Source organism: Typopeltis vanoorti, chromosome 18 (genome assembly GCF_054136105.1).
Source record: "Typopeltis vanoorti isolate ZY-2024b chromosome 18, IOZ_Tvanoo_1.0, whole genome shotgun sequence".
NCBI classification, from domain to species: domain Eukaryota; kingdom Metazoa; phylum Arthropoda; class Arachnida; order Uropygi; family Thelyphonidae; genus Typopeltis; species Typopeltis vanoorti.
Window position 1 is genome coordinate 83,859,130 of NC_143566.1, and position 27,877 is coordinate 83,887,006.

The 27,877-nt window shown below is 37.2% G+C and overlaps 1 protein-coding gene across 1 annotated transcript in view; it reads right to left on the reverse strand.

The window, feature by feature from the left end:
* The window catches only part of LOC150096869 (sodium-dependent noradrenaline transporter-like), a 190,141-nt gene that overhangs the window by 57,646 nt on the left and 104,618 nt on the right, over positions 1-27,877 (reverse strand). The window contains exons 8-9 of the mRNA XM_090408749.1: positions 16,822-17,059; positions 13,362-13,502 (exon numbers count right to left, since the gene is read on the reverse strand). Coding sequence (XP_090264875.1) covers positions 13,362-13,502; positions 16,822-17,059 — 379 coding nt within the window. The remainder of the gene's footprint in view (positions 1-13,361; positions 13,503-16,821; positions 17,060-27,877) is intronic.

The following is a 27,877-nucleotide window of genomic DNA, read 5'->3' on the forward strand; positions in this document are numbered from 1 at the left end:
CAAAAATACATAAAGTAAATGTGCCATTACGTCCCATAGTGGATGGCATTGATTCCCCCACTTGCAAACTAGCTAAGCATTTAGCCAAAGTGCTCTCACACTATACTGGCAACACACCATCACACATAAAAAACTCAGCCCACTTCAAAGCCAGTATAGAAAACCTTACACTCCAACATAATGACATAATGGTCAGTTTTGACGTCTCCTCCTTATTCACGAATGTCCCCCTCAAAGAAACCTTAGAGCTAATCCAAGCTAAATTTCCTCCCGATATCTCAGCCCTATTTCAGTTCACAATGAACTCAAGCTATTTCGTTTGGCAGGAAAAATTCTACAAACAGATAGAGGGGACAGCCATGGGTTCACCACTTTTCCCACCCTTGGCCAACTTCTTTATGGAGACTTTTGAAGAGAAAGCCTTAAACTCGGCCCCACAAAAAACCTACCATATGGCTTTGCTACATTGATGATGTGTTCGCTATTTGGCCACATGGCCTGGATTCACTCCTCTCCTTCCTAACACACTTAAACAACCAACACCCTAGAATCAAGTTCACCCTGGAAAAAGAGAAAAACAATAACCTCCCCTTCCTAGACACACTAGTCACCCACCAATCTGATGAAACCTAGGTTTTCTCAGTTTATAGAAAACCCACCCATATACAGGCAGATACATTCACCAACAATCCCATCACCCCCCCCCCTCACAACAATATGGAGTTATTAAGACACTATTCAACAGGGCAAAACTAATCTGTTCAAATGATCAAGCCCTAACCACTGAACTAAATCACATCCTTGACACTTTCTCAGACAATGGCTACCCTCCCAAAAGAATCCAAAAAATACTTAAACCAGTTATCCACAACCCCCCTTCCCCCCCTTCACAAAAAAGATTACTCTAAATCCATCGCCATTCCCTACATCCAAGGCACCTCGGAAAAAATCAACAAAATCCTAAAAAAACATGACTTGACCACTTGTTACAGAGCATATAGAAAATTGGCATCCCTTATCCGCTCCACTAAAGACCAACCACTTCCCCTAGAACTACCTGGTTATTCCAGGTCCCTTGCAGCTGTAAATTGTCCTACTTTGGCCAAACAGGCAGGACAGCAAATATCAGAATCTCAGAACACAAGGATTACATCCGATTTCACCAGTACAGCCACTCTGGGCTTGCAGACCACGCTCTGGATACTCGCCACAGAATAAGGTGGAAGAAAGCCACAGTAATACACCGCAGCAAGTTCAAATATGAAAGACTATTCATGGAATCAGCCTCAGCCCTTAGGAAAATGCCAAACCTCAACAAATTTGGATGCATGAGACTGCCCCAAATTTGGGAAACATTTATCAGAAGAACTTCTGCCCAAAGGCCAAGAACTACCAATATAGCCCGCCAGGGGGCACCATCAGGACTTTAGGAAAACAGTATCTTCCTTGCTTCGTTTCTCATTTTGCTGTTATGTAGCACTTGCGTGCACTTGTCTTTGTATTAAGTTCCCAAGAAGATGGCAATGTGACGTTGCCGAAATATCAGAAAGTATATATTAAAGTTTATTTAATTTATATTTCTGGTGTATGCTGTCAATTCCTTAATTATTAGTTTATTAGTTTCTTTTCCTTAATTATTAGTTTATCATGTTTAACCAGCGTATAAGCCTCTCTACAAGAATTATGGTATTCACTATCTCAGATGTATTCTTCAATACATTGTTCAATTGACCTTTCTGTCTGTCTTTCCATAGTAAGATGACCAGCAAGGATATTTATATATATATCCTTTCCAGCAAATGTGAAGTAGGTTAATTGGAGCATCAGTTATTTAGATTTCTTCCTCTTCAGCTATATCATGGTCTTTGACATTAATCCTTTAATGTCAAAGGAATGGTCTGCTAGAGTGCAGTTTGTGGGGAGTGTTATGAATAGCACATAGCATACCAATAAGTGATTTTATTTTCAAAAATATTTCACAGTATTTAGTGATCATTAATGGTTGTTTCTTTTCTTCTTATTATTATTAATCCTTTCAGGACCATGGGACATATGTGTCCCATGAAATTCTATAAAACCTACAATTTTTTCCTACATAATGATAATGTTTTATGTTAAATAGATACCTAATAAAGTCATTTTAATACTAAAATCTTTGTATTACTTCATAAGTCCTTCTGGTCCTGAAAGGAATATGTGATACCTCCAAAGAGTCTGAGGACTCATCGTGGAAGGGCACTTTACTCCTGCAACCTACTATCTCTCTCTCCACTACTGAATTCTTCATCTACACAATGACACTAAATAGCGTTAGCACACAACAGCATCTACCATCCACTCACCAATAGTATTTTTTGAGTGTAAATTGTGTGAACTCTCTGGCCTATTTGCTTGTATGCAGGATGAAAAACCTGAGTTTTTGGAAGGAAAAAACTCTACCACTTTGTATGAGATCAGCTAACTTACCTTCAACTGAAAAAGCCACTTTAAAGATACCTCTTATGATGACAAGAATCGAACTCTGATCTTTTCCAATTGAAAGGCATAGAGTTTTATGACCATGTGATTGAATACACTTGTTCTGTGAGTTTTGTTGCATGTGTATGTATAAATAGTATTTTATACACTGGTGTCCAAAAGCTAAGGACGAACTACATTTTTACCTGTATATGCAAAAATTTTCATGACTACAGCCAAATGCGAACATAAATTTATTGCCAGCATACTAATAAATCATATTATACAAAAAGTGTATTATAAATTTAGTACAAATTAAATTGCAATGTGTTCTTGGCAAAAGTTACAAATTTCATAAGGACATAGTTAAGGAATTAATGTACAGTGCTTACAGAAAACTATGCGGAGAGACATTTCAGTATGGAATATGTCTCCCCATAACTGTGATGCAGTTCTCACAACGTCATACCATGCTTAGCACCAAGTAATTCAGGAATTCTTGAAGCAAACTGGCCCATTCCTCCTTAAGAGCAAGGATAAGGCCTTGTGCTTAAGGAGGAGTTTCCTTGCTCATGTTTTATGGAGGGGAATTTTAAGTAGCAATGCATCACCCTATTGCATCTCAAACATGTTCTATGGGATTGAGATCTAAAGGACGTGCTGGCTACATGATTCGATTAATATCCCTCAGTCTTCAGAAATATCTCGCTGCTCACGTATGATATCATGTGGCAATGTCATTCTTAAAAATGAATTCTTCACCTATAGCACCACGGAACAATGAAACATGATGATGAAGAACTTTGTTGCAATATCGTTCGCCAGTCATAGTCCCTTTTTCTGCCACTTGCATTTTGGTGCATCCATTAAACATAATGCCTTCCCACACAGTGACTCCAGCAGAGCTGTATCTATCTCTTTCAAGAACATCCTTGCAATGATAAGCAATATCACTTTCATACTAGATCAAGTGTTTCAAGCAAGATCTAAAATCAGAGGAAAGACTAAAATGACTCTCATCTGTAGAGAGTACATTAGTCCAATAGTGTCTTGTCCAATTTTTATGGACATGGGACATAATACCACTGAAAACATGCTTTATGATGAGCTATAGATAAAGGGATACAGAATACAGGTCTTCGGGCATATAGGCATACTCGTCACAGACATCTTGCCACATTTTGTCGAGATATCTGCATACCTGTGCTTGAATAGAGCCGACTTGCAAGCTAACCTGCCATGGTGCGTTGATTACGTTTTGCTGTTATAACCAAAAAATCTGTCTTCATGCTCCATGGTAGAGAGAGGGTGACCTCTTAGCTAAAATCTGGAACACATTCCATTTGTTTGAAATGCTACCCAGAGCCTGGATGCAACACTATGTGAGATTTCACTCTGGCAATATCAGTAATTCTGTGACCTTCTTCAAGCTTTCCAATAATTCTTCCCCACATGAAATCATCTAGGGGATGGCTTTGAGACATTATAAGACATTCAAGTTTGCGACTTGGATGTCTTGTAATTAAATCTAAAGACAACCAAGTTTGCAACTTCATTCCTTCATGAAAAGAGCCTCCTTCAAACACAATTTGCTTATTGCAGCTCTTTGCCTTTTATCCTGTTGAGTGCTACATGTGACCCCTTTTTAGCGCAATGCAAAAATTTGAATGTGTACCCACTTTCTATTCAAAATCATCAGTTATACAAACTGCTACAAGCTGATTTGTCTGAGCAGTTATAATCATCAGAAATATTGTTCATCTTTAGGTTTTTGGACACCAGTGTATGACATCAATGTGAACAAGAACAACAGCACCCAAGGCATCTTTGTTCAAAGAGTTTATCATACGGAATTTCATGTGATGCAGTGTGCACTCAGTGTACTTATTACCAAAGATGAATGTAGGAAATGTTTTATGAGTGAGTCAAGTGACAAATGCTAGAGTGTTGTAGAGAATGTAGTTGAAGAAGTGAGCAATAGTGGTTTACAGTAATTATTATTATTATTATTATTAAACAAGACCTCATGGAGTCAAAGACTCATCTAGGAGGTCCTTTTATCTCCCACACATCTCATCATACCGGGTCTTAAACACATTCAAACTCCCTGCAGACACCACACTCTCAGGCAAGGCATTCCAATCATTCACAACTCTGCACGAAAAAAACCTGCCTCTCACTCCCCTACTCACACCCTCTTTATACAGTTTCCAGGGATGACCTCTGGTTCTCCCCTGATCTCCCACTATTCTCTGTAGAACTTCTCCACCATTGATCCTATAACAACCCCTTACCAACTTGTAGGTCTCTATCATATCTCCCCTCTTCCTTCTCTCCACTAGACTCTGCAAATTACATCTTTTCAATCTTTCCTCATACTCGACATTCCAGAGGTCAGAAACTACCTTAGTCAGTCGCCTTTGGACCCTTTCCAACATCTCTTCATCCTTCTGAAAACCAGGTGACCAAATCTGGGCACAATAGTCCATGTGTGGCCTAATCAAAGCCTTATACAATGGAACAAGAATCTCCCTACTTCTACACGTCAGTGTCCTCCTCATCATTCCCAGAAGTCTTTGTGTTGTCTTCACAATTTTGGCGATGTGTCCCCTAAATTTTAGATCCTTATCCACTATCACTCCCAGATCTCTTATTTCCTCTACTTCCAACAATATATTCTCACCAAGCATAAATTCTGCATCCCATCTTTGTTTTCCAAATTTTAAAACCTTACATTTTGCAACATTGAACTCACATCCCCATTTGCTTGCCCAATCACTCAATTTATTCAAGTCTTCTTGCAAGGCCACAACATCTTCACTACTCTTTATGGTTCGTCCCAACTTTGCATCATCTGCAAACAACTGAATATCTCCATCCAAATCTTCGCCAATATCATTAATATACAAGTTAAATAGTAATGGCCCTAAAACAGATCCCTGAGGCACTCCACTAGTGACTTTCCTTTTCCTGGATATTGCACCCCCATACACAACTTGTTGATACCTATCAGATAGCCAGTCTCCAATCCAATGCACTAATCTAATATCCAACCCCATCTGCTCTAGTTTGACTGTCAACTTATCATGAGGTACTCTATCAAAAGCTTTTGCAAAATCCAAGTATATTACTGTGTATCCTTCTCCTCTGTCCAAGGAAGCAGTCACTTTATTGTAATAAGTAAGTAGATTACTAAAACACGACCTCCCTTTAGCAAATCCATGCTGTCCATCAAAGATTATACCATTGTTGTCAACCCAACTCTGGATCCTAGTTCTCACAAGCTTCTCCAACAACTTAACCACAACACCTGACACACAGATAGGCCTATAGTTTGATGCTTGAGTTCGATCACCTCCTTTATGAAGTGGCACAATCTTGCCCTCCTTCCACTCTTTAGGGACTTGACCAAGTGCAAGACTCGTATTAAAAAAATATGTCAAGGTAGGTGTCAACTCTCTGGCACATTCCTTCAGAATACGCGGTGATATATTATCAAGTCCCACAGCCTTATTTACATCTAGTTTACTCAACTCCCCAAACACCTCTTGCTCACTTACAGTCAGTCTCTCCTCCCCATCATCAACTGCTCTTAATCTCTCCATGAAGTCACATTCACAAGATTGAAAGATCTTTATGAACTGCTCATTAAGTATCTCCACCACACATTCTGCAACAGCTGTCTTTATACCATTTCCTCCAATCAATGTCATCCTTCCATAATCATTCTTTCTTTTGCTGGCTACATATCGAAAGAACTCCCTAGGATTCTTTTTAGCTTCATTAGCTAAATGCTATTCATACCTCTCTTTAGCTACTCTCACCAACCAAGTCACCCTCCTTGCCTGGTCTTTGTAGACCTCATGAAATTGGTTACTTCCACTTCTCTTATGCTACCTCCACAATGCTCCTTTTCTCTGTATTGCATGCTTAATCTCTTTATTCATCCATCTCACACCTACCTTATTTAACCTTCTCACCCGTGGTATACATTTAGACATTGCACCCACTAAATATTTTTTGAAAATCCCCCAAGCTGCATTGATCTCTTTTCCAGCTAATTCCTCATTCCATGTTACACCTGCAAGCTGTCTCCTGAGCTCTTCATAATCACCCCCCTTGTAGTTCCACATATACCCTTTTTTCACAGGGGTCCTTGCACTGCTGGCAACCATCCAAGTAATCACCTCATGGTCACTTTCACCAATTGGTGGATGATTTGATACCTCATTGATAATTACATCCTCCGATGAGATGACCAAATCCAAGACCCTTAATCCTCTTGTGCCCTCTGTTACATACTGTCTGAGGAAGTTATCCCTCAAAAACTCAAGAAACTCATTTTCTTTAATTCCAGTTACTATCTCTTCATTCCAGTCTATATTGCCATAATTAAAATCGCCCATAATGATCACCCTTTTCTTATTTGCTTGGCTTATTTGACTATACATTTCACTATCACCACCATCCACATTACCAGGTCTATAACAACATCCCACCAAGTACTTGATTCTATTCACCTCTATCTCACACCATACTGCCTCAAAACCACTGGCCCCATTTCCCTCTTGCATCTCTACCTTGTATGGACATAACTCTTTCTCTATCATCAATAGCACTCCCCCTCCCTTTTTACCCCTTCTATCCTCACGAAACACATCATACCTTTCCATCTCTATTCCTGTCAGGATGTCATCCTCATCTAACCATGTCTCACTTATTCCGACAATCTCTGGGTGCACAGACGCAATTAGTGCAACCATTTCATCTGCCTTGTTTCTTATACTTCTAGCATTGGTATACAAACACAACAACTCATTTCTGGATCTACAGCTAGTTCCACTGATACCACTCACTCGATGTGATCTCTCCATTCTGGACTGGGGCCATTTCCCTTTCTGCTTCTTCATTTTAGAACCCTTTGCAATTCCATCTGTTTCCTTTTGATCCCTGATCATCCCATTACTTCCCTGCCTACACATGCTCTCACCTCCTCTTGGAGCTTCCACCTTTCTCACGCTGTGTATCCCTGTCCAATGTTCATATTTTGTTCCAAATATGAGCATTACTGACAACTCGTCATTAACACGATGAGAGAAATAGTATGCTTGTATGCTATTTCTTTCATCACAAAACCAAACATGATCTTGAGTAATTTGAAAAGCATTTAGTGTATGTGGTGCATCAAGAAGGGAAAACAGAACAATGTATTGTATGGAGACTGTATGATGAGGTGTGCTTGATGAAAATGTGTGATAAGCATGTTTCCTTGTGTAATCATTATGCAAGGGTAATTACAATATCCTTGCATAATGGAACTCTCTGACTATGTGCCAGATAGCCTCAGTTCTGAAATCCTTAACTTCTATTTTTTGTGGTTCTTTGGCTATAATAAGTACATTTTATGTGAGATATAAGGGCTATTATAATTTCCTCCCTGAAATTATAATAGCCCTTATATACTCCTCAATACTGCAGCAGTTCTGTAGATTGTCATCACAAACTGTGTAATATGTACTCTAATCTTCAAATTTCTACCTACAATCACCCCAAGATTCATTGCGTTTTCCAATTCTTCCAATATAACTCTACCTAATGAGCAGGGCCGCCGAGAGGGGGTGACATCTGAGACTTTTGTCACAGGCCCGACATTGAAAAGGGCCCAACGTGTCACATAACTGTGTTTATAATGCATGGTTTTAATTCTTGTAATAATACAATAATGATAAAGGATAATGGCATATCGAGAATGATATGTGCTTTGTTTTAGACAGATGGCTATGCTCTTTAGTTTGCCATGAGTGTCACATAAAAAAGATTTATAATGCCACATTTAAAGATGTTATACCAGGACTAGATTTATTAAATACCATTTATAAATTTCGACTTCACGGTTTTTTCCAAAAATATGTACTTCAATCAGAATTTTTGCACAATACCAGTAACAGTTGCCGAAGAGCGTTTAGTAAACTTTCAGCAATAAAGAGCTTCTGTAGATAATCAATGCTCCAGGAAAGATTAAACAGCTTAGCTTTGCTATCAGTAGAGCATGACCTGGCAATGAAAATTGATTATGACGAGGTGATTAAAGATTTCGCTAACCATAAAGTGAGGAAGTGGAGGAGGCAGATGAGGCAATAAAAATTTAAAAATTCTCTATTTATTTAATGTTTGTATTTTGTATGGTATGTAATGTATTGAATTTTGAATTTATTGTACACTTTTTTAAAATATATGTTTAATGTTTTATATGACTTTTTTTATTAAACAAAAGTGATGCACTTTTTTAAGTGGACCCGGACCACAGACTTGTCACAGGCCCGAAAATTTCTCTTGGCTGCCCTGCTAATGAGTATTAAGTATCCGATCTGTGAACCCCAAATTTCAAACTCTTACATTTAGTTGCATTACACTAACATCCTAATTTATTTGTCCACTCTTCCAGCTTATTCAAATCCTCTTGAAGAGCAAAAACATCAGCACTATCACTAATTACTTTCACAAGCTTTGCATTATCTGCAACTGAATATCTCTGTGTTCTCTTTGGATCACATCAAAAGCTTTTGAAGGTCAATGAGTAGCATGCTTAAGTTTTGATTAAATGCTCAGCATTTCTCTATTATACAAAAATATCCTCACCTTATATAAATTTCCTATAAATCTTATAGGATGTGTTCCTATAAATTAATGTGAAATATTTATGACACCATTTAAGTGAACAGTGCTAATCCACTTCATTTCTCTCTCTCTCTCTGTCTGTCTTGTGATTGGTTCTCTACTGTAGAAGAATAAACAAAAAAAATACACATCTAAGAAAGACCTGGATTCAAATCCCATTTTGGACATCGACCTTTATAATTGTTTTCGTCATTGAAGATGAGCTAACCAGTCACTTGCAAAGGTGGCACTGTTTTGTTTTCCTCATAAAAACATCAAGTTTTACTGCAACAAAACATACAAACTGGTCTTTAAAAAAAAAAAAAGATTTACAGATATCCCTAAGTTGCAGTGGTGTCATGATTCTCTGTTATAATATCATCTACAAACAACTGAATATCCCCCTGCAATCCATTGACAATGTCACTGATATAATGGTTAAACAATACAGGTCCCAGTATAGTCCTGTGGGACCTCACTTGTAACCCTCTGCTTCCTTTATACTGCTCTCTCATACACAACTCTATGATATCTATCAGACAGCCAATCCCAAATTCAATTCACTAACCTGACATCAAAACCCATGTGCTGTAACTTAAATAACAGCTTCTCATATGGAACTCTGTCAAACACCTTTGTAAAATTCAAAAAAAAAAAAAAAAAAAAAAAGGCAGCATATGCCTTTCCCTCATGTACCACTCTCGTCACTTTAGTATAAAAGATGATCAGATTACTAAAACAAGAACACACTTTAACAAATTCATGATGGCTCTTACAGATAACAGTACCCTCATCTGTTTAATGCAGTAAATAATCCATCACTAATTTCTCCAAAATCTTAACAGCCACTGATGAAATATAAGCTGGTCTATGGTCTATCACTTTCTACTACCACTATTATGCAATGGCACTATTTTATCCTACTTCCACTCCTTGGGTGCCTTTTCCATGGTGAAACTATTACTGTGAAGCCAGGTCAACAGGACTGTCAGTTCTTTAGCACATTCTCTCAAAAAACATTGCAAAATCCCATCCAGTCTCATTGCTTTATCAACATCTAGAGTACTCAGTATTTGAAACATACTCTTTTTTTTTACACCTTTAAAACTTACTTTTCCAGGATGAAATATCCCAATAAAATGATCTTTGAATCAGTCACTCTACTCCTATTTTTATCCAACAATGTCATTCTTCCACAATCATTCCTCCTCCTACTGGCCTCATAACAAAAGAATTCCTTAGGATTTTCTTTGGATCTCATGGCCAATCTCTTCTCATATAACAATTTTGTCTTCATTACTATACTAGTCATTCTTATGCCCTAAGTCTTATATTCTTCATGGATCTACTCTCCAACCCCCACTCCTTATATCTCTTCCATGACCTCCTTTTCACCTGCAGTTCTCATTTGATATTGGTTGTCATCCACTTTAAATCAAAATCTGTTCTCTTTTTCACTCATGGTATACAACTTGCTATTGCTGCTAATAAATATTTCTTCACTAGTTCCCAAGCAATGATGATATATGCCCTTCCATTTCCTTCATCCATGGAACTGCTCCAAGCTGATTTCTAAGCTTATTATAATCACCTGCCTTATAATTCCACATACATTCTTATCTACTACTGCATGTCTGTTCATCTTCCAAGTCAAAACCACATGCTTACTCTTGCCAACTCGGAGGGGGGGGGTATGCCATCTTAGTTACAATCAGATCTTCTGATGCTATGACCAACTCCAAAACTCATGAACCTCGTGAACAAGCATTGCCTTGTCCATCAAGAATTCCATAAATTTCCATTTTCCTACTACATGCAGTTTCCTTTTCTCAATTTATACTTCTGTACTTAAAGTCTTCAATAATGATCAGTCTTTTTGCACTTGCCAAGCTCAACTGCCTAAACATCTCCTAATCCTTGCCCTCTATGCTCCCTGACTTATAGCAACACTCCGATAAATCTCCTGTCCTGCCCACCTCCGCCTCACACCATATCCTCTCAGTACCATTAGTGCCATTGCCCTCCAAAGCCTCTACTCTTAGAGGACATAAGCAATATTCCACCACCACATTTTCCCCCCTCCTATCCTGCCGAAAAATGCTGTTCCCTGCTAGTTCTATTCATGATATAATAATATCATCTTCTGTCAACCATGTCTCAGTGATTTCAGTAATCTTTGGACAGGCTGAGGCTATTACCATCACCACCAATTCATCTCCTTAATTCCAGATACTCCTGGCATTAATATAAAGCATCATGAAGCATTGTTACTGTTCCTATACACATCATTATTCCCTCCAGACTCCATTGGATTCTGTATTAGACGATGTATTCTCCCTTCTCCCAAGTGGCTATTCCCACAAGAGATCACTCCTGCTACCATCCACACTGATAATTCTAGTTTCCCTGCATCAACACTCTGACTTGTTTGGAGAATAACATTCTATCCAGACACCTACATCCTTCCTCATTCAAATGCAAGCTCTCTCTCTCTTTCTCTCTCATACAGTTTCTTTCTGTCCTCAAATGCCCTCTAATCATCCACATAATCCAAGCCTCTCTTTCTACACATTCTTATTATCATACTATTCGTTATTGATGCTCTTCTCCTCAGTTCTGCATTATCATACCTGCACAATACACTCACTCTTTCTCTCTCTCTTCCTCTCCCTCAGTCTTTCTCTGTACAACCTCAAGCATGAACCTGAGATCTCTTGCCACCCGATTAACACTGCCTCTAAAGTCATTTGTGCCCACCATCACAATCATCTCATCCATCTTTCACTTTGCAAAATGGCCATAGTCACACTGTCTAGTGTTCCTCCAGGTAAATACTCCTCTGGCATTCTATCTTGCATACCACAGATCATCAAATCTCCATACATCGCACCTCTTACCACTCTGTTCCTTCCTTGCTCACTTGCATCCCTCTCTCTCTCTCTCTCTCTCTCCTCTGACACTTTCTCTCTTTGTTCTTCTGCTTACCTGCCATCTGTCATCCCTCCATCCCTGGTTCCTACACTGTCTCATCTCTCTCATTCCCTCTCTTCCACTGGTTCTCCTATTCTCTCCCCTTCTATCATTCCCATAACTCTCTCTCTCTCTCTCACTCCTACTCTGATTTGCTTCACAATTATTATTTCCAGTTTCCTAATCTCTTCTTTTATGCTTCTTAACTCATTCTTCATACATTCCACTTCTTCTTTCAATACATCTATATCCATCTGCAAGCTACCTACTTTTTCTTGCTTGACATTCATCCACCCAATCAATGCCATCTTTCAAACCCACTGCCTGCACTCCTTAATTTTATATACTCATTCTCATGCCATTCATTTTTCTCACCCTCAATCATGCTACTCATCTCTCTCTCTCTCTCTCTCTCTCTCTCTTGGTTAGTATTCATCGTTTCTGACGTAATGCTTATCAGCTCTCACAATGAAAAGTTTCAACAGCAAACATTGTTTTGCTACTATAAAAAATTAAGGGATATTTATTGCCCTTTCTTATAAGAAAATTTAAAATATTCAAAAATGAAAATAGAAAAGCTGTTCAAACTCTTGAAGAACATTTTTTTAATGTTTTCTGCATTCATCACATATATTAGTATTAATATTATTATTATGTGTCACCTCTAAGAAGTCCAAGGACTTATCAAGAGAGGACAATCTGCTCCACACAAATCACCATCTTTACTTAATCTTCCATCTATACATGATAGCACTAGCCACCAACAACATATAGTACTATCTACTATCTACTGATGGTATTTCTGTTTGTAAATTGTGTTAGTTCTCTGGCTGATTTTTCTGTGCATGTGGAATGAAAAACTTCAGTTTCCAGGAGGAAAAAATCCTGCTAATTTCATATGAGATTTTCTAACTCACCTCGAATTGCAAAAACTCCATATAAAGATTCCTCTCATTAAGATGAGAACTGAACCCAGGTATTTTATAAATGGGGGGGGGAGGTAATGTTCCATCATTCTTTCATCAATTATGCTATGGAAGAACTGCTTAATGTGATATTGTTAATATCAAATAGCTCTTAAACCAAAAATAATAAGCTCTTCATTTATAAATATTATTAGGAAAGAAATCATTTAAAAAACTTGATCGAGTTCTCTAACAAAATGTAAACCATAATATTGTTATTAAAGCTATTTTCTTAAATAATAAACAAAAACTAGCACTTAAAAAAAAAAAGGAAACTCTAATTTAAAGAAATAGACAATTATTTTAACTTACCCTAGTTACATTTACAAGAGAAACTGAAAAGGAAGTTGTAAGTACCAGGGCAGTAAATATTTCTCGACTGAAACGACATCTGTTGAAATAAACTCGAAATTCATCTAGTAGGCCTGTTATTACTGCTTCTAATCCACCCATCTAAAACACAATTGAAGCAATTCCAAATTAATTAAAATAATCAATATCTACAATTTAGCTAAAATGACATTTACTACTCACAAATATAGATACCTACAGTACACAGAAGACTCTTGTGAAGAATTTCATTAATAATAATCTAATCTAATACAATCATCATTGTGTTGATGGATTACTATAATCATCATTACAATAATGATAGTAATCCATTATATTGCTGAACATAAATGATGTGTTCAGCAATAAAAATCTTATTACAATGCATGTTTATTAATGATGTTATATAGTTCTGTTATTATTGCTATAATCTCCATGGTATCTGCTTATTGGAAGATAATAGAAAATAGTGTATATGAAAGAGATCGTATTGAATGGTGCACCAATGATTGGAACTTCTTGATGACAGCGTGAACAAAATCATGTTTTAATAATGTGAAGATGATGATAATGTCACTTTTGGAAAGTGAAAGGGGTTATAGTTTTGGGAGGTATATATTATTAGAAAGGATATAAGAGGGTTACTTAAAAAAAGTTAATAAGAATGAGAAAATTAAAACAGCATCTTTAATTTATAGTATAACCAAGTGAAAAAAAACTTCCAACATCTATCTCTAATCCAGGGTATTTTAATAAGGTGTAACACCTTTTGGCTACTCATATATGGAAATATGACTTCTGCATTACTTCAACTTTGGTATCATTTCTGGGTCTGGCACCCACTGATGAAACCTCAATGAAGGTCAAAACCAGTCTGGGTAGTGACCCTTCCCATAATGCATAGCATTATACATGTCCATAAGGATATGTGCTTTGCATTATGGGATACTTAGGCAAGTGACGTGCAGTCGTTAGCTTCTATGTACAAGTTGCCAGAACTTGGTTCTAGAACCAAGGTAAAAAACTTTCAATAGCTCTATTGGGGGAGACCACACAGCACAGGAAAGTGTATGCAGACAACACTGAGGCAAATGGGTATGAGAATAGAAAAGAATGCTGAAAGTAGCCTGTTTGGTCTCACACTTGGACAGTCATCAAAAGATGCAAGGGCACCCTCAGGAAAACAAGTTGAAGAGTTTTTGAAAGTTTGACTCAGCCAAAAATTATAAGAATTACTGAAACTTTATTGATGGATTATTTCTTTGGCCTACTTGACTAATTTCTTCTCATAATCTAATTTTACTTGCCTTACCATGCTGATCATCCTTCTCACATGTGCTTTATACTGTTCATGATGAAGCTAATCACTTTTTTTCTTGCAGTTCCAGCTTAATGATGCTGTTAATCCATTAACACTCACTTGAATTATCCTCCTGATCTTGAGTATGTCATCTGATACTTCCTTTCTCCAACACCTCCTTTCACCAATTGCTACATGACACTAACATCTTTCCTTTGCAGTTGCTCATGCCAAGGCACTGTTTTATCCTGTCTCCCAAATGTGTGATAATCACCAGCTCTGTACTTCCATACATATATACCCATTCTTAATTAAAAGCTATACGGGCTTAGCCATTTCTCAGGTCAAGATGGCAAGATTTCTCCCAGTTAGAGGCAAAATGTCCACCTATCACTTGATTCATCACTATCAAATCTATTAATCTCATGTTGTTTGCACATATTCTGTACTGTTCCCCACATATTTCCTGTCCAACTTCCAATGTGTTTCACCATAGTTGAAGTCCTGCATAATAATTACTGTCCTGTCTAATTTGAGCTAATTTTCTGATGTTTATGTCATCTATCCTTTTTTGCATGCCCTGGTCTATGGCAGCAACTGAATACATATTTTGTCTTGTTAGATAAAAGCCAACTCAGCCAAAAATTAGGAGAATTACATTGAAGATATAAATCAACTTGCAAAAATGAGAATTACTGGGAATTCAATGAAGATATAAATCAACTTGCAAAGTAGTTCCACAACAATTCCATCCACTTCAAGACACATATGATGATGCTAATTAAAAATCACAGACTTCAGTTCTTGATATCCCAATAATTTGCCATGAAACAGACTGCAGCAATATAGGAGAAAAATGCTCATATAATTATCATAACACAGGTCACAAGAGTAAAATATCTTTGCCTTCATGCAAATTACAATATGAAGTGGACTTGCCATATTAACTATTCTCAAAAGAAATTAAGGATTATCACAGCAAAACTATTCCAAATTAGAGGTGGAGTCCCACCATAACATCAAAATTCCAATATACAGATCGTTGCGTGAAGCAATAATCCATTATGACCTGACAGTATACAGAACAGTAGCTGAATATAAAATACAGAAATTGGATAACTTGAGAAAGAAAACTGTACATGAGAAAAGAAAAATAACCTGAAAAAGAAAATAGCAAGTTACAAAGGTAACAGTTGTCACAACTAATGGAGAGTAGTTCAGTGGGTCAAAAGCATAATTATTGGAAAGGAATATGGCACTCTGTGTGTATGTTGGGGGGGGGGGGGCAACATGTCATTGTGAAGGATAGGTTTTGCCTAATGGTTGGTCTTTAGAGTAGCAGATAAAGCCGAGAGCTAGATATGATGTTTTAAAGTGATGCAGAGATTATATTTGCTAGAAGATATGAAAGAGTTACTAGCACAAGCAAATGAGAAGAGTATGAGAGAAAGATCATGAATTTGCTGTCATGTTATGACAGAGGTGAGTTAAGAAGGACCATGATTACAATGTCAACTTGGTTGGCTAAGTGCTTAGCATTTATACTTTCCAGCCAACAGGCTGTGGATTCGAATCCTGCCATAGGCATATATGCCTGTGATTGTTATTAGGTAAGAGATGAATTTCATTGCTTAGTGTAAGATTACCCTGCTTATTAGAGACCTGAAGTGGCTTGAAAAAAACTTTCATGTTTGGTTGTTAGGTTTCTGCTAAAAAATGACTAAGATATAAAAATTAATAAAGAAATAGAAAACATTGTTAGCTCATCCACATTACTTGTGCTACAGGTTTACAATGTTTCATGGGAATGAGTCATGTAACAAAAAAAGAAAAGAAAAGAAAAAAGTCATTGCATAGGGTGTGCAGGGAGAATGGTAGGGATTTTGTTGATGTGTGGGGCGAGTGATGGATGAAATGGTTTTTATCTCCTAATATCCCACACCAAATTTAAATGCAATCTATCTCTCTTATAAAGTTTCATTACAACTGAGAATTGGGAAACAAAATAAAACTGGAAATAAGTTAAATGAAAAAAATACTTACAGCACTATCTAGTCCCATCTAGCACTATCTAGTTCATTACAACTGAGAATTGGGAAACAAAATAAAACTGGAAATAAGTTAAATGAAAAAAATACTTACAGCACTATCTAGTCCCAGGGTGAGCAACATGGTAAAAAACAAAACTGCCCAGAATGGTCCTCCAGGAAGTGTAGCAATAGCTTCTGGATACACTTGGAACACTAGTCCATGCCCTTCTGTAGCTACATCAGCAATGGGTAGATTCTCTTTATTTGCCATGTAACCAAGATAAGCAAAGATTACAAACCCACTGTAGAAGCTGGTAAAGCTGTTGACAGCCACAGTAAAGAGACAGTCCCTGAAAATGATTCATATTAACATATAGGAGGTAATTTAATTCTATATTAAAGGAACCAAGTTTGATAATATTAATATGAAAATATTGCATAATATGGATTTATTCAGTCAATAGACTAATTTTTAAAAGTTAAAAATTCCATAAATTTATCACTACATTTTAGATACCAAACAAAATGCAAATCATTAAACATTCACTAATAATGAATAGCAAAACACTTATCAGAAAAACAGATTTTAAAAAAAAAAAAAAAAAAAAAAAAACTCCCTAATAATGCTGTATATTCAGAGTGCTGCTTTAGGAGATAATGTTTCCACTTGATTAATTAATTGGGTGGTAGATAAGTGGGAAACAACATGGGTGAAAGAATGAGTATGATGACTTGCCTAGGAACCATTATATTATAATTATTAATAATAATAATTATTATTAATGTGTGTATGTGTGTGTGTGTTTACACACACATGCAATATATATTATGATTTTTAAAATGTCATAAAATGACAATTAAAGCAACTCCCAAATTCCCAGCTACACTTAATTTTTAAACTATGCTTGATCTTGAAAAAACTATAGTACTGTATTAGTATTAAATCTGACATGAGCAAAGTATACACAGCATTAATGTCAGAACACCAACAGTTCTCAAGAGCAAAATTCCTTTGATGATCTTTTATCATTAATGGTTGTATAAGATCAAGGGCATTTTATTATTATTATTATTTGACACCTCCAGGGAGTCCAAAGACTCATTGAGGGAGGACACCTGAATTTTGCTCTTAACTGTGTCTCAAAATAATAAAGAAATAAAAAAGAATTAAAAAAACTGTATTAGTATTAAATCTGACATGAGAAAAGTATACACAGCATCAATGTCAGAATACAAACAGTTCTCAAGAGCACAATGCCTTTGATGATCTTTTATCATTAATGGTTGTATAAGATCATCAAAGGCATTTTGCTCTTAATAGTGTCTCAAAATAACAATAATAATAAATAAATAAAATATCTGAAAATAAAAGTATTATATAAATCCATTGTATTGCTGCAAGCTGGTTTCTAAGTCTAGGATAGTCACCTGTCTTATAATTCCACATAACTCTCTTCTGTTTCAATACCCCCCCATGCCTTTTCATTCTCCAAGTCAGGATTACATGGTGACTTTCATCAATGGAGGAACTATGTCATCTCAGTCACAATCAGATCGTCTGGTGGTGTGACCAAATCCAGAGCTCTTAATCCTCATGTTCCCTCCACCACATGCTGAATAAGACAGTTGTCCCTCAAAAAATCCAAAAATTTAGTTCCCTTATTACTGCATGCTGTCTCCTCTGCCCAGCTTATTTCCAAACTAATTTGCCTAAACATTTCCTGCTCATCACCATCTACATTCCCTAGTCTGTAGCAACATCCCACTAAATATCTTGTCCTATAAACATCTTGTCCTATAAAGGTAGTGAAGGTAATGCAGAGGATTGCTGCAATAATGAGGACACTGACCTGCAGAGATAAAATGATTATCATTCCTTTGTAAAAGACTCTGATCAGACTACACTTAGACTATTGTTCTCAGATCTGGTTCCCAGGATTTGAAGGGGATAAATTAACTGTGGAAAGGGTACAAAGGCAGATAACAAAGATGGTGTTACTGTACAGTGCTAGTTATGAGGATCGGCTGAGGGAGTGTGGACTGCAGAGTTTGGTGAATAGAAGAAGCAGGGGTGATATGATTGAGACTTTTAAACTGTTGAGAGGTGGTTACAGGATTTGACACTGGGGAGTTCTTTCGCTTGGTTGAACAGTGGGAAGGAGTCATGACAAGGGGCCATCCCTGGAAGTTACGAAAGGAAACTGTGAAAAAGAAGGGTGAATAGTGGTTTCTTTGCATGGAGGGTGGTTGAACCATGGAATGCATTGCCTGATGGAGTGTTGAGGGCGAGAACAGTCAATGCATTTAAGGAGTGGTATGATAGACTTCGTGTTTCCTAGGAGGGACCTCCCTCGATGAGTCTTGATAGACTTGTGTTTCTTAGAAAGGACCTGCCACGATGAGTCTTTGGACTCCGTGGAGGCCTGAATAATAATAATAATAATAATGATAACATCCATCTCACACCATATACTCTCAAAGCCATTAGTGTTATTTCCACTGAGATTCTCCACCCTGAGAGCGCACACACAATTCATCTCTTATCACAAGTAATACTCCACCACCACATTTATCTTCCTCCTGCCAAAATATGCCATACCCTTTGATTTCTATCCCTGTTTAGAACATCCTCCTCAGTTAACCAAATTTCACTGATACCAACAACCTTTGGAGAGAGTGAGTCAATTAAGCCACAAACTCATTCCCTTTATTCCTAATGCTCCTAGCATTTGTATACAGAAAAAACAGTGTATTTCCTGCATTATTATAGCCATTATTACTCCCCTAATACTCCACTTGGCTTTGTAATATAGTGTACACTCTCTCATTTCTCAAGCCACTATCCCCACATGAGGCCATCCCTGCAATATTCCACCTGTGCAATTCTAGTTTCCCTATCCTGACACACCCACTTATCCAGAAAACAACAGTCTCTCCAAATGCCAGTGCCCTTCTACATTCAAATGCAATCCATCTCTTGCATGGAGTATGTTTCACCTCAAACGTACTCCATGCATCCACATATTCCAGATGCACATTCTCATTATAATCTCATTATTCCTCACTGCTCTTCTCCTCCACTGTGCTTTATCATACTGGGGCAATATGCACACTATCTTTTCTCAGACACATTTCTGCTGTACTATGTCTAACATCAACCTCAAATCTTATGCTACACAATTCACACTACCACTCAGGTCATTCATCCCAACCATTGCTATCATATCCTCCACACCTTCATCCCCTTTTCATTGTCACTACCACACACTATCATTCCACCAGGCAAGCACCCCTCTGGCACTCTCTTCTGCACACTTCAAATCATTGAATCTCTACACATAATACTCCAAATAGATTCATTCATCCTTCTCTCACTGGCATCCCTGACATCCCTGGCTTACAATCTCTTTTCTTTCTCTCCTCCCTCTCAACTCTCTATTCCTCCTTCCACACTCACTCGTATTTCTGCAATTTCCTCCCTTTCACTGTATCTCCCATTCTTGTCTTCCTCTCTGATGCTGTTCTCTTATGACCTGGGTCATAAGAGAACAGCATCAGACCTACTCTTGTTCCTCTCACACTCAATCTTCATTCCTTCCATCTCCTTTCTCAGCAGTTCTGTTTCTCTCTTCACACATTCTTCTTTCAATTGCCATTCTTGGTTTTCCCCTTTCAGTCATTTCCAACCCTAGGTGACTTTGTAGGCATTGCCCACAAAGTGTTCCTGGTGAGATTTTTACAGGGTAGTTCACCATTGCTTCCTCCCCCCTCCCAATTTTATCCGGGCTCGGGATCAGCATATGGCTGGGACATATTCATGACTGTAGTCCATGTGTGTTCACGGGCCAGTTTGCCTGTTCTGGGGAATGAAAAACCCCGAGTTTCCAGGTGAAAAAACCCTTACCTCTCTATGAGACAGGCTAACTCACCTTTCGTCGAAAGAGACCAGATAAAGGTTCTTCACGTCACTAACGAGAATAAAACCCAGGTCTTTCCAACCAAAGGGCTTTGCCTATACTTACTGAGCTATGGAAGCTGTCAATTGCTATTCACACACACACACACACACTCACACACACACACACACACACACACACACAACCATGCCCTCAGACAAACCAGTTCCATCTGCTAAATTACTGAAGGCTAAATCTAAATGTAGATCTTTAACATTCTCTTTATTCTCTGATATACTACTGGCATCCACAAACTGAAAATCACCCGTTTAAAGCACTGTCTCTGCCACCACTAAATCTCGAGATTGCGACACTCATTTCTCCCAGCACCTCCCATTGCCTGTATTTTATGCACACATACATTCTTGCCTCGCACCTGTCACATTCTTAAACAATGGTATGCATGCATAGCAAGCTACAAAATCATCAACTATGTTATGAATAATGTAATCTTTAAATGGTGGGAGGGATAGGACAAGAACTAAAATTTGTGGCCATCATGTTGAATATAATCACCACATGTGGAGATACTGAGATCATAAAATCCTAACTAAAATACTACACAATTATACAAAAAAATTGTCACTTCAAATAGTGCAAACTTAAAAACCAGTATTGTCATGAAATAAACATAATACCTTTCCTTACTACTAATACTTATATTTTTTAAAGCTTGGGTCACTCATTGCATCTATCTTTGTGCACTAGAGTGCTCTCTTAAAGAATTTAAAGGAAGATGGGGGTGTTAGTGCATGGGAGATACTTAAGAAAACATTGATGACAACAATGATAGATTGTATACCTCGAGTGAAGAAGATAAAGCAATTTGGAGTCAAATGGATGATGAAAAAAGGAATAAAAGGGGACTTGTGGAAGAAAAAGAGATTATGAAAAGCATATAAAGAGAGGGGTGAAGAACAGTTGCATGAAGAATATAAAGCTCATACTAGGAAAGTGACTAGTATTATAATTAGAGAAAAATTAGATTATGAGAGGAGACTGGTACTGCAATCCAAGGAGAATCCCAAGGAGTTTTTTCACTGTGTGGTGAGTAGCAGGAAAAATTATAGTGAGCGAATGCACTGATACGGATGGATATGGAAACACTGATTAGAAGTGGGAAATAACATGGGCGATTATGAGTTGCCTAGGAATCACTACTTAACATGTGGTAGAGGCTGTAGTTGTTTTGGAATTATGGCCAAAGCATCTTAGGCTACAAGGCCAGTATATTATGTCTGTTGTTTATGTTATTCTGACTGGTTTACCTGCTTTGCAGGATGAAAATATTTGCTGAACATAGCTGAATATTTGCTGCATGTTTCTATGCTCAATAGAAACGTTCAACAAATATTTTGTCAATGTAGTTCACATATTTGAAGAATGGGCATAGCAGTGAATATCATAGGGAAAGAATAGGGTCAGGAATTTTGTGAATATGAAACTTTGTTTGGAAATTTAAGTAAGCTCGATATTAATAAAACTATAGGAGTGGCGAGGGGTCTAGCTATGTTCTAGGCTCTTGGAATGTTCCACAAGAGCCTAGCAACAAGAACAGTTCCTGAAGAATAGAGGAAAGAAAAAACAGATTCCAACTTATGCCCACTGCATAAGTTGGAATCCAAATGTTATATGTTACTTTGTGCAAAAGTTGTGGTGATGACGATTTTGGAAGACTGGTCAAAGATACAAAACAAAATTGGATTGATCAGCATAAGAATTTTTCTGAGGACAGCATGGGTTTATTATATCTTGTTTCAGTAATCTAGTTACATTTTATAATAACAAGGAAACCATAGTAAATAGAAGAGACATATACAGGGTGTTCGGGATAAATTTGACATATTTATAATTAATTATATTTTTCCGTAAGTTACATGTATTAACACACACTTCTCTTCATTTAAAAGTTTGGACCCTTCTTCATTCATATACAAGATGTCAGAAAGGATGGATAGCTGGAACCCACCTGAATCATGGAAGAGAATAACTTGTATCATGATGATTCGTGCCCGCCATCAAAATAAGGATATTACGACTGCTGCCCAATGCTCCCTGAATGCAGTAAAAACAATCAGGCATGAACTAGAGACTTGCAATGGTGACTACGAGGATGTAGCAAGAAGAAAGATCCCAGCAGACGATCTGATTGCGTTCGTACAGCAGAATTCCTCGCAAATCTGCAGGAACAGGTGTTGAAGAACCCTGGCATTGGAATTCGGGCTTTGTTCGTGGAGTTGCTAACTGTAGTCAAGCCCTGGATAACAAGGGTAGCCAATGGTAGGCCGTATGTATGGCAGCAGGATTCGGCCCCTTGCCACACCTCTGGGAAAAGTCAAAAATGGTTGTCTGAAAATTTCTACGACTTCACCAGTCCAAATGTTTGGCCTCCAAACTCCCCAGACCTTAACCCCATGGATTATTTTGTATGGGGCGCAGTTGAAAAAGACACCAATCGCACTTCCAGTAATACAAAAGCCCAGTTAATGGATAAAATTAAAACAGTTTTTGCGGCCCTTCCCAGGGAGACTGTAGCATCAGCTTGTTCGAGGTTCCGAAGCAGAATTGAAGCTGTGATCGATGCTAATGGTGGTTATTTTGAGTAAATCTTGTTGATAGTATTGTAATTAACTCTGCCTGTAATGTTTTTTTGTCAATTCATTAAATTTAATAGATACAAAGAAGATTTTCTTTTTCCTTACGAAACTGTCAAATTTATCCCGAACACCCTGTATAAAGTAATTACTTTTTCTAAATTTTAGAAAGCTATTAATAAAACTCAGGCAATGAAACTTACCTCCAACTTAAGATAATGAATTGTCATTTTACTTCTAGAAAATGCCACACATACACAACTTACCAGCATTAAATCAGTCAATCATCTCTGCATCTAAGCTATCAATTAGCCACAAAGCTCATTTTAGTTTTCTAAAAGTTAATTTAGAAAAATTAATTTTTCTAAATTTTAGAAAGCTACTTCATGAATACCACATAATAAAGAATTAGTGCCTTAATCCACATCCCTCTTATTTTGGCACTAATTCTTTATTATGTGGTATTCATAAAGTAGCTTCCTAAAATTTAGAAAAATTAATTTTTCTAAATTAACTTTTAGAAAACTAAAATGAGCTTTGTGGTTAATTGATAGCTTAGATGCAGGGATGATTGACTGATTTAATGCTGGTAAGTTGTGTATGTGTGAGCATTTTCTAGAAGAAATATGACAATTCATTATCTTAAGTGGGAGGTAAGTTTCATTGCCCTGGTGTGAGACCACCACCCCACTTATTGGAGGCGTGAAGCTGCATGAAAAAGTTTCATGTTTGGTTTCTAGAGCAGCATTTCCAGATTGTGTAAAAATAAAAAAAATTAAAAAATTAAATAATAATATAAAATAATATTCTTAGCCTGCTCACAGCTAATGAGCTATAGGGTTTACAACATTCTGCGGGTGGAAGTCACATAATGAAAAAAAAAAAAAAAAAAAAAGAGGATACCACAGGGTACTGTTCTTGGACCACTATTGTTTAATTATATATTGATGGTATCATTTTAGTTTGAAAGAAAATATGTAAGTGTTGGCAGATGATGCTGAAATGGGGAGAGTAATAACATAGTGCTCTACTGTGATGTTCTAAAGTATTTGAACAGACTAGTGCTATGAATCGGGTGCCAATTCAGTATTGTCTAAGAAGATCACATATACTGTATTATATTGTACTGGGGGAACTATATTGCAGGAGATAAAGTAAACAAAGGATTTGGGATTGAATGACTACCATGATGCATCCAGATGTAGCCTGAACAGTACTACTGGGTAAATGGCTCTGATCAGACCACATCTGGATTACTGATCACCTATATATATGGAGAATAGAGAAACATTAGATAGAGCTTAGAGACAAGTGAATAAGACTGTCTAGTCATTTACATCTGAATTTGAACCTTCAGTTGTCATACTCAAAACATATCTTGAGTACGATGATAAAAATTGAAGGAATGTGCTTTGCAGAGCTTGGAAGATAAGAAAAGGAAGGGTGACATGATTGAGGCATTTAAGTTGGTGAGAGAGGAGACCATTAGTATATGTAAAGGAAATAACACCATGCAATAGGTAGTGGAAGAATGAGAGGCCATCACTGGAAGCTGTATAAGGGTAATGGATGTAAGAGTTTGCCAAGTGGTTAGTATACCCATTCTCCAACCAACAGGTAGCTTCAATCCCACTGTGGAATTGAATTGTGGGTATGGGTGTTCATGATTGTCTTTAGGTGGAAGATGAATATCAACATCCAGTGTGAGACCACTGCCATACTTATTGGAGGCTTGAAGAGAAATGAAAGAATTCAATGTTTTGTCTCCACAGCACCAATGTACTAAAGATTTACAATCTTACATAAGTAGAAATCACATAAAAAAGAGACAAAAGGAGAGTGTGAAAAATAGATTTTATTTAATGGAGAGTTAGGGAATGCTTTCCCAGAGTGAGAGGTGGTGAGGAGGGGAAGTAATCATGTCATTAAATGTGCTCAATCAAAGCATGATGGATATTGTACTCTGCAGAGTGTTTTGTTTGGAATAATACTAACACTAAGAAATATATAAGCCACTAACAATAAAAGTATAATATCAAAGAAAATAACTATTCATAATAAAAGTATGCATCCAAGTAAACAAAACAACCATTCACATAAAAATATTATAACTAAATACAGATCACAAAGATCATAGTTATAGTAAATTAATCTTCTTTGGAGCCAAATGGCAGTCTCATTAGGCTGCCATTTGGCTCCAAAGAAGCCAAATGGCAGTCACATTAAAAATGAGGATATTAGGAAAGAACTTGCCATTGTTAGCATCAGGAATGTGTTGTGCTGTGGTCACTTTAACAGCAGGAGAAGAAAGATCAGCAAAGTAAGCGTTCTCTAGCAGGAAAAAGACCCAGAGGAAGACTAAGATATAGGTGGATCAACATAATAAAAAGTGCCTTAAAAGACAGAAATATAAGATCTGATAATGGTGGAATCTTGAAAGATAGCAGATCAATTCAGGGGAAAATGAGCTTTGTGTGCAATAGCATGTACCTCCCGCGATGAGTCTCTGACTCCATGGAGGTCAGATGTTAATAATAATAATAATAATAATAATAAAATTATTGATCAGAAGTTAGTAATGGTGTAACTTTTTCATGTAGTAAATCATAATCATAGTAATCACAATTATCCTGTACATCCCCTGAGGATAGATATCAGGAATTTGATGATGATGGAGCCAAACACTTGTTTAGAGCCCCAATGAGTTTAAGATACAGTATGTACCAGTGGATACAATAATTCCCAGATTATTATTATTATCTGACACCTCTAGGGAGTCCAAAGACTCATCGAGGGAGAGTGTGCCAACAGCATCGAACGATTGGTCCCCTTCCAACTACTAACCGTGCTCAAACTTACTTAACTGAGCCATTAGTAGCAGAGGCTCTACCAATTGAACAACCTTTCCCGGCAAGGTTGGTTACTGAAAAGAATATTTCCTTAAGCCTTCATTAGTTACAAGCTATGTCCTGTGGTGTGTAATCTGGATAAATGTAAAAATTTATGTAAAGGTAATCTTGAAAAATGTAAAAATGAATATAATGTAATCTTGATAAATGTAAATTTCTGAGCAATAAATACAAAATGTTATATTCAGGCAATCACAATCAAGGAAAAGAAGGAGTAGCCATAGTATTCAACACAAAATACGAGGCTAATCTTCTTGAATGGCAGTCAGTCTCAAGTAGAGTAATGTGGGCAAATATGAGAATGGGGAACTGGACAATGAGACTTATTTGTGCCTATGGTCCCACAGAAGGTTCTACTAAGGTAGAAGTGGAGGAATTTTTTGAGGCTTTAGAAAAAGCAACTGACACAATGAAAAATGAAAAGTTGGTCCTTGTTGGGGATCTAAATAGCAGAGTAGGAAATGATTGTGAGACATACAAAAATATTTTGGGAAAATTTGGAGAAAAGAGCAAAGCTAATAGTAATGGCAAATATCTGTTGGATTTCTGCTCAGGACATGGACTGGTTATTACTAACACCATGTTCCAACATAAAAATGTGCACAAATTCACATGGAGAGAAGAGGCTAGGAATAAGAAAAGTCTCATTGACTATGTTATTGTTGATAGTGATGTTTTCTCCCTGGTGTAGGACACCAGAGTGTACAGAGGATTTGAAATTGGAAGTGATCACTATTTAGTCTTGAGCAGGATAAAATTGAATTTAATATTGAAAAGAATAACATCTAAGAAAGTTTGAAAGCGAATAAAAGTTGAGCAGCTCTCAGATGTGAACTGTAGACTAAAATACAGAAATATTATTGAAAAGAAAATGAAAGAGTTTGAGAACAGGAATCAAGCCTTGGAGATTCAGTGGCAAACTCTGAAGGAAACATTGATTGATTCTGCCAGAGAGGCATGTGGTGAGGTTGTCTGTAAGGATAAAAAAATCAGAACTCCCTGGTGGACACAGGAAGTTAAAGAGGCAGTGAAGGAAAAGAAGATAGCATATCAAAAGTTCCTGTCAAATATGTCAGCTTGTGCTCTTAGAGAATATAGAGACAAATGCAAGAATGCTAAACACTGTGTAAAACTAGCTAAACAAAAGTCATGGGAGGACTTTGGCAAGAATATAGAAAATAAATATCAAGAAGGTGGCAAAATATTCTCGAGGTTGTTGAAGAAGCTTAAGAATGGAGGAAAGAGTGCTGTAAAAGGAATTAGAGATGATAAAGGTGACCTGAAAACGGGAGAAAAAGACATCCTTGAAGTATGGAGTAATTACTTTGAAAAACTACTAAATGAAACAAGCAGTGATGACAGCACAGTGGTAAAAAACACTGACCAGGCATGCAGTCAGGAATACATATCCATACTTGAAGTAGAAAAAGCCATCAAAGGCTTGAAATGTGGAAAGGCAGCAGGAGTAGATGATATTCGACCAGAAATGCTGAAGTATGGTGGTATAAGAGTCTTACAGTGGCTGCACTGCATAGTTCAGAAAGCCTGGTCAGAGGGACGAATTCCCGATGATTGGAGTAGAGCTCTCATAGTACCCATATATAAAAAGGGAAATAAAACTGCATGTGAGAATTACAGAGGTATTTCCCTACTGAGTGTTCCTGGCAAGATCTATGCAAGTATACTTGAGAAACGGTTGAGAAGAATTG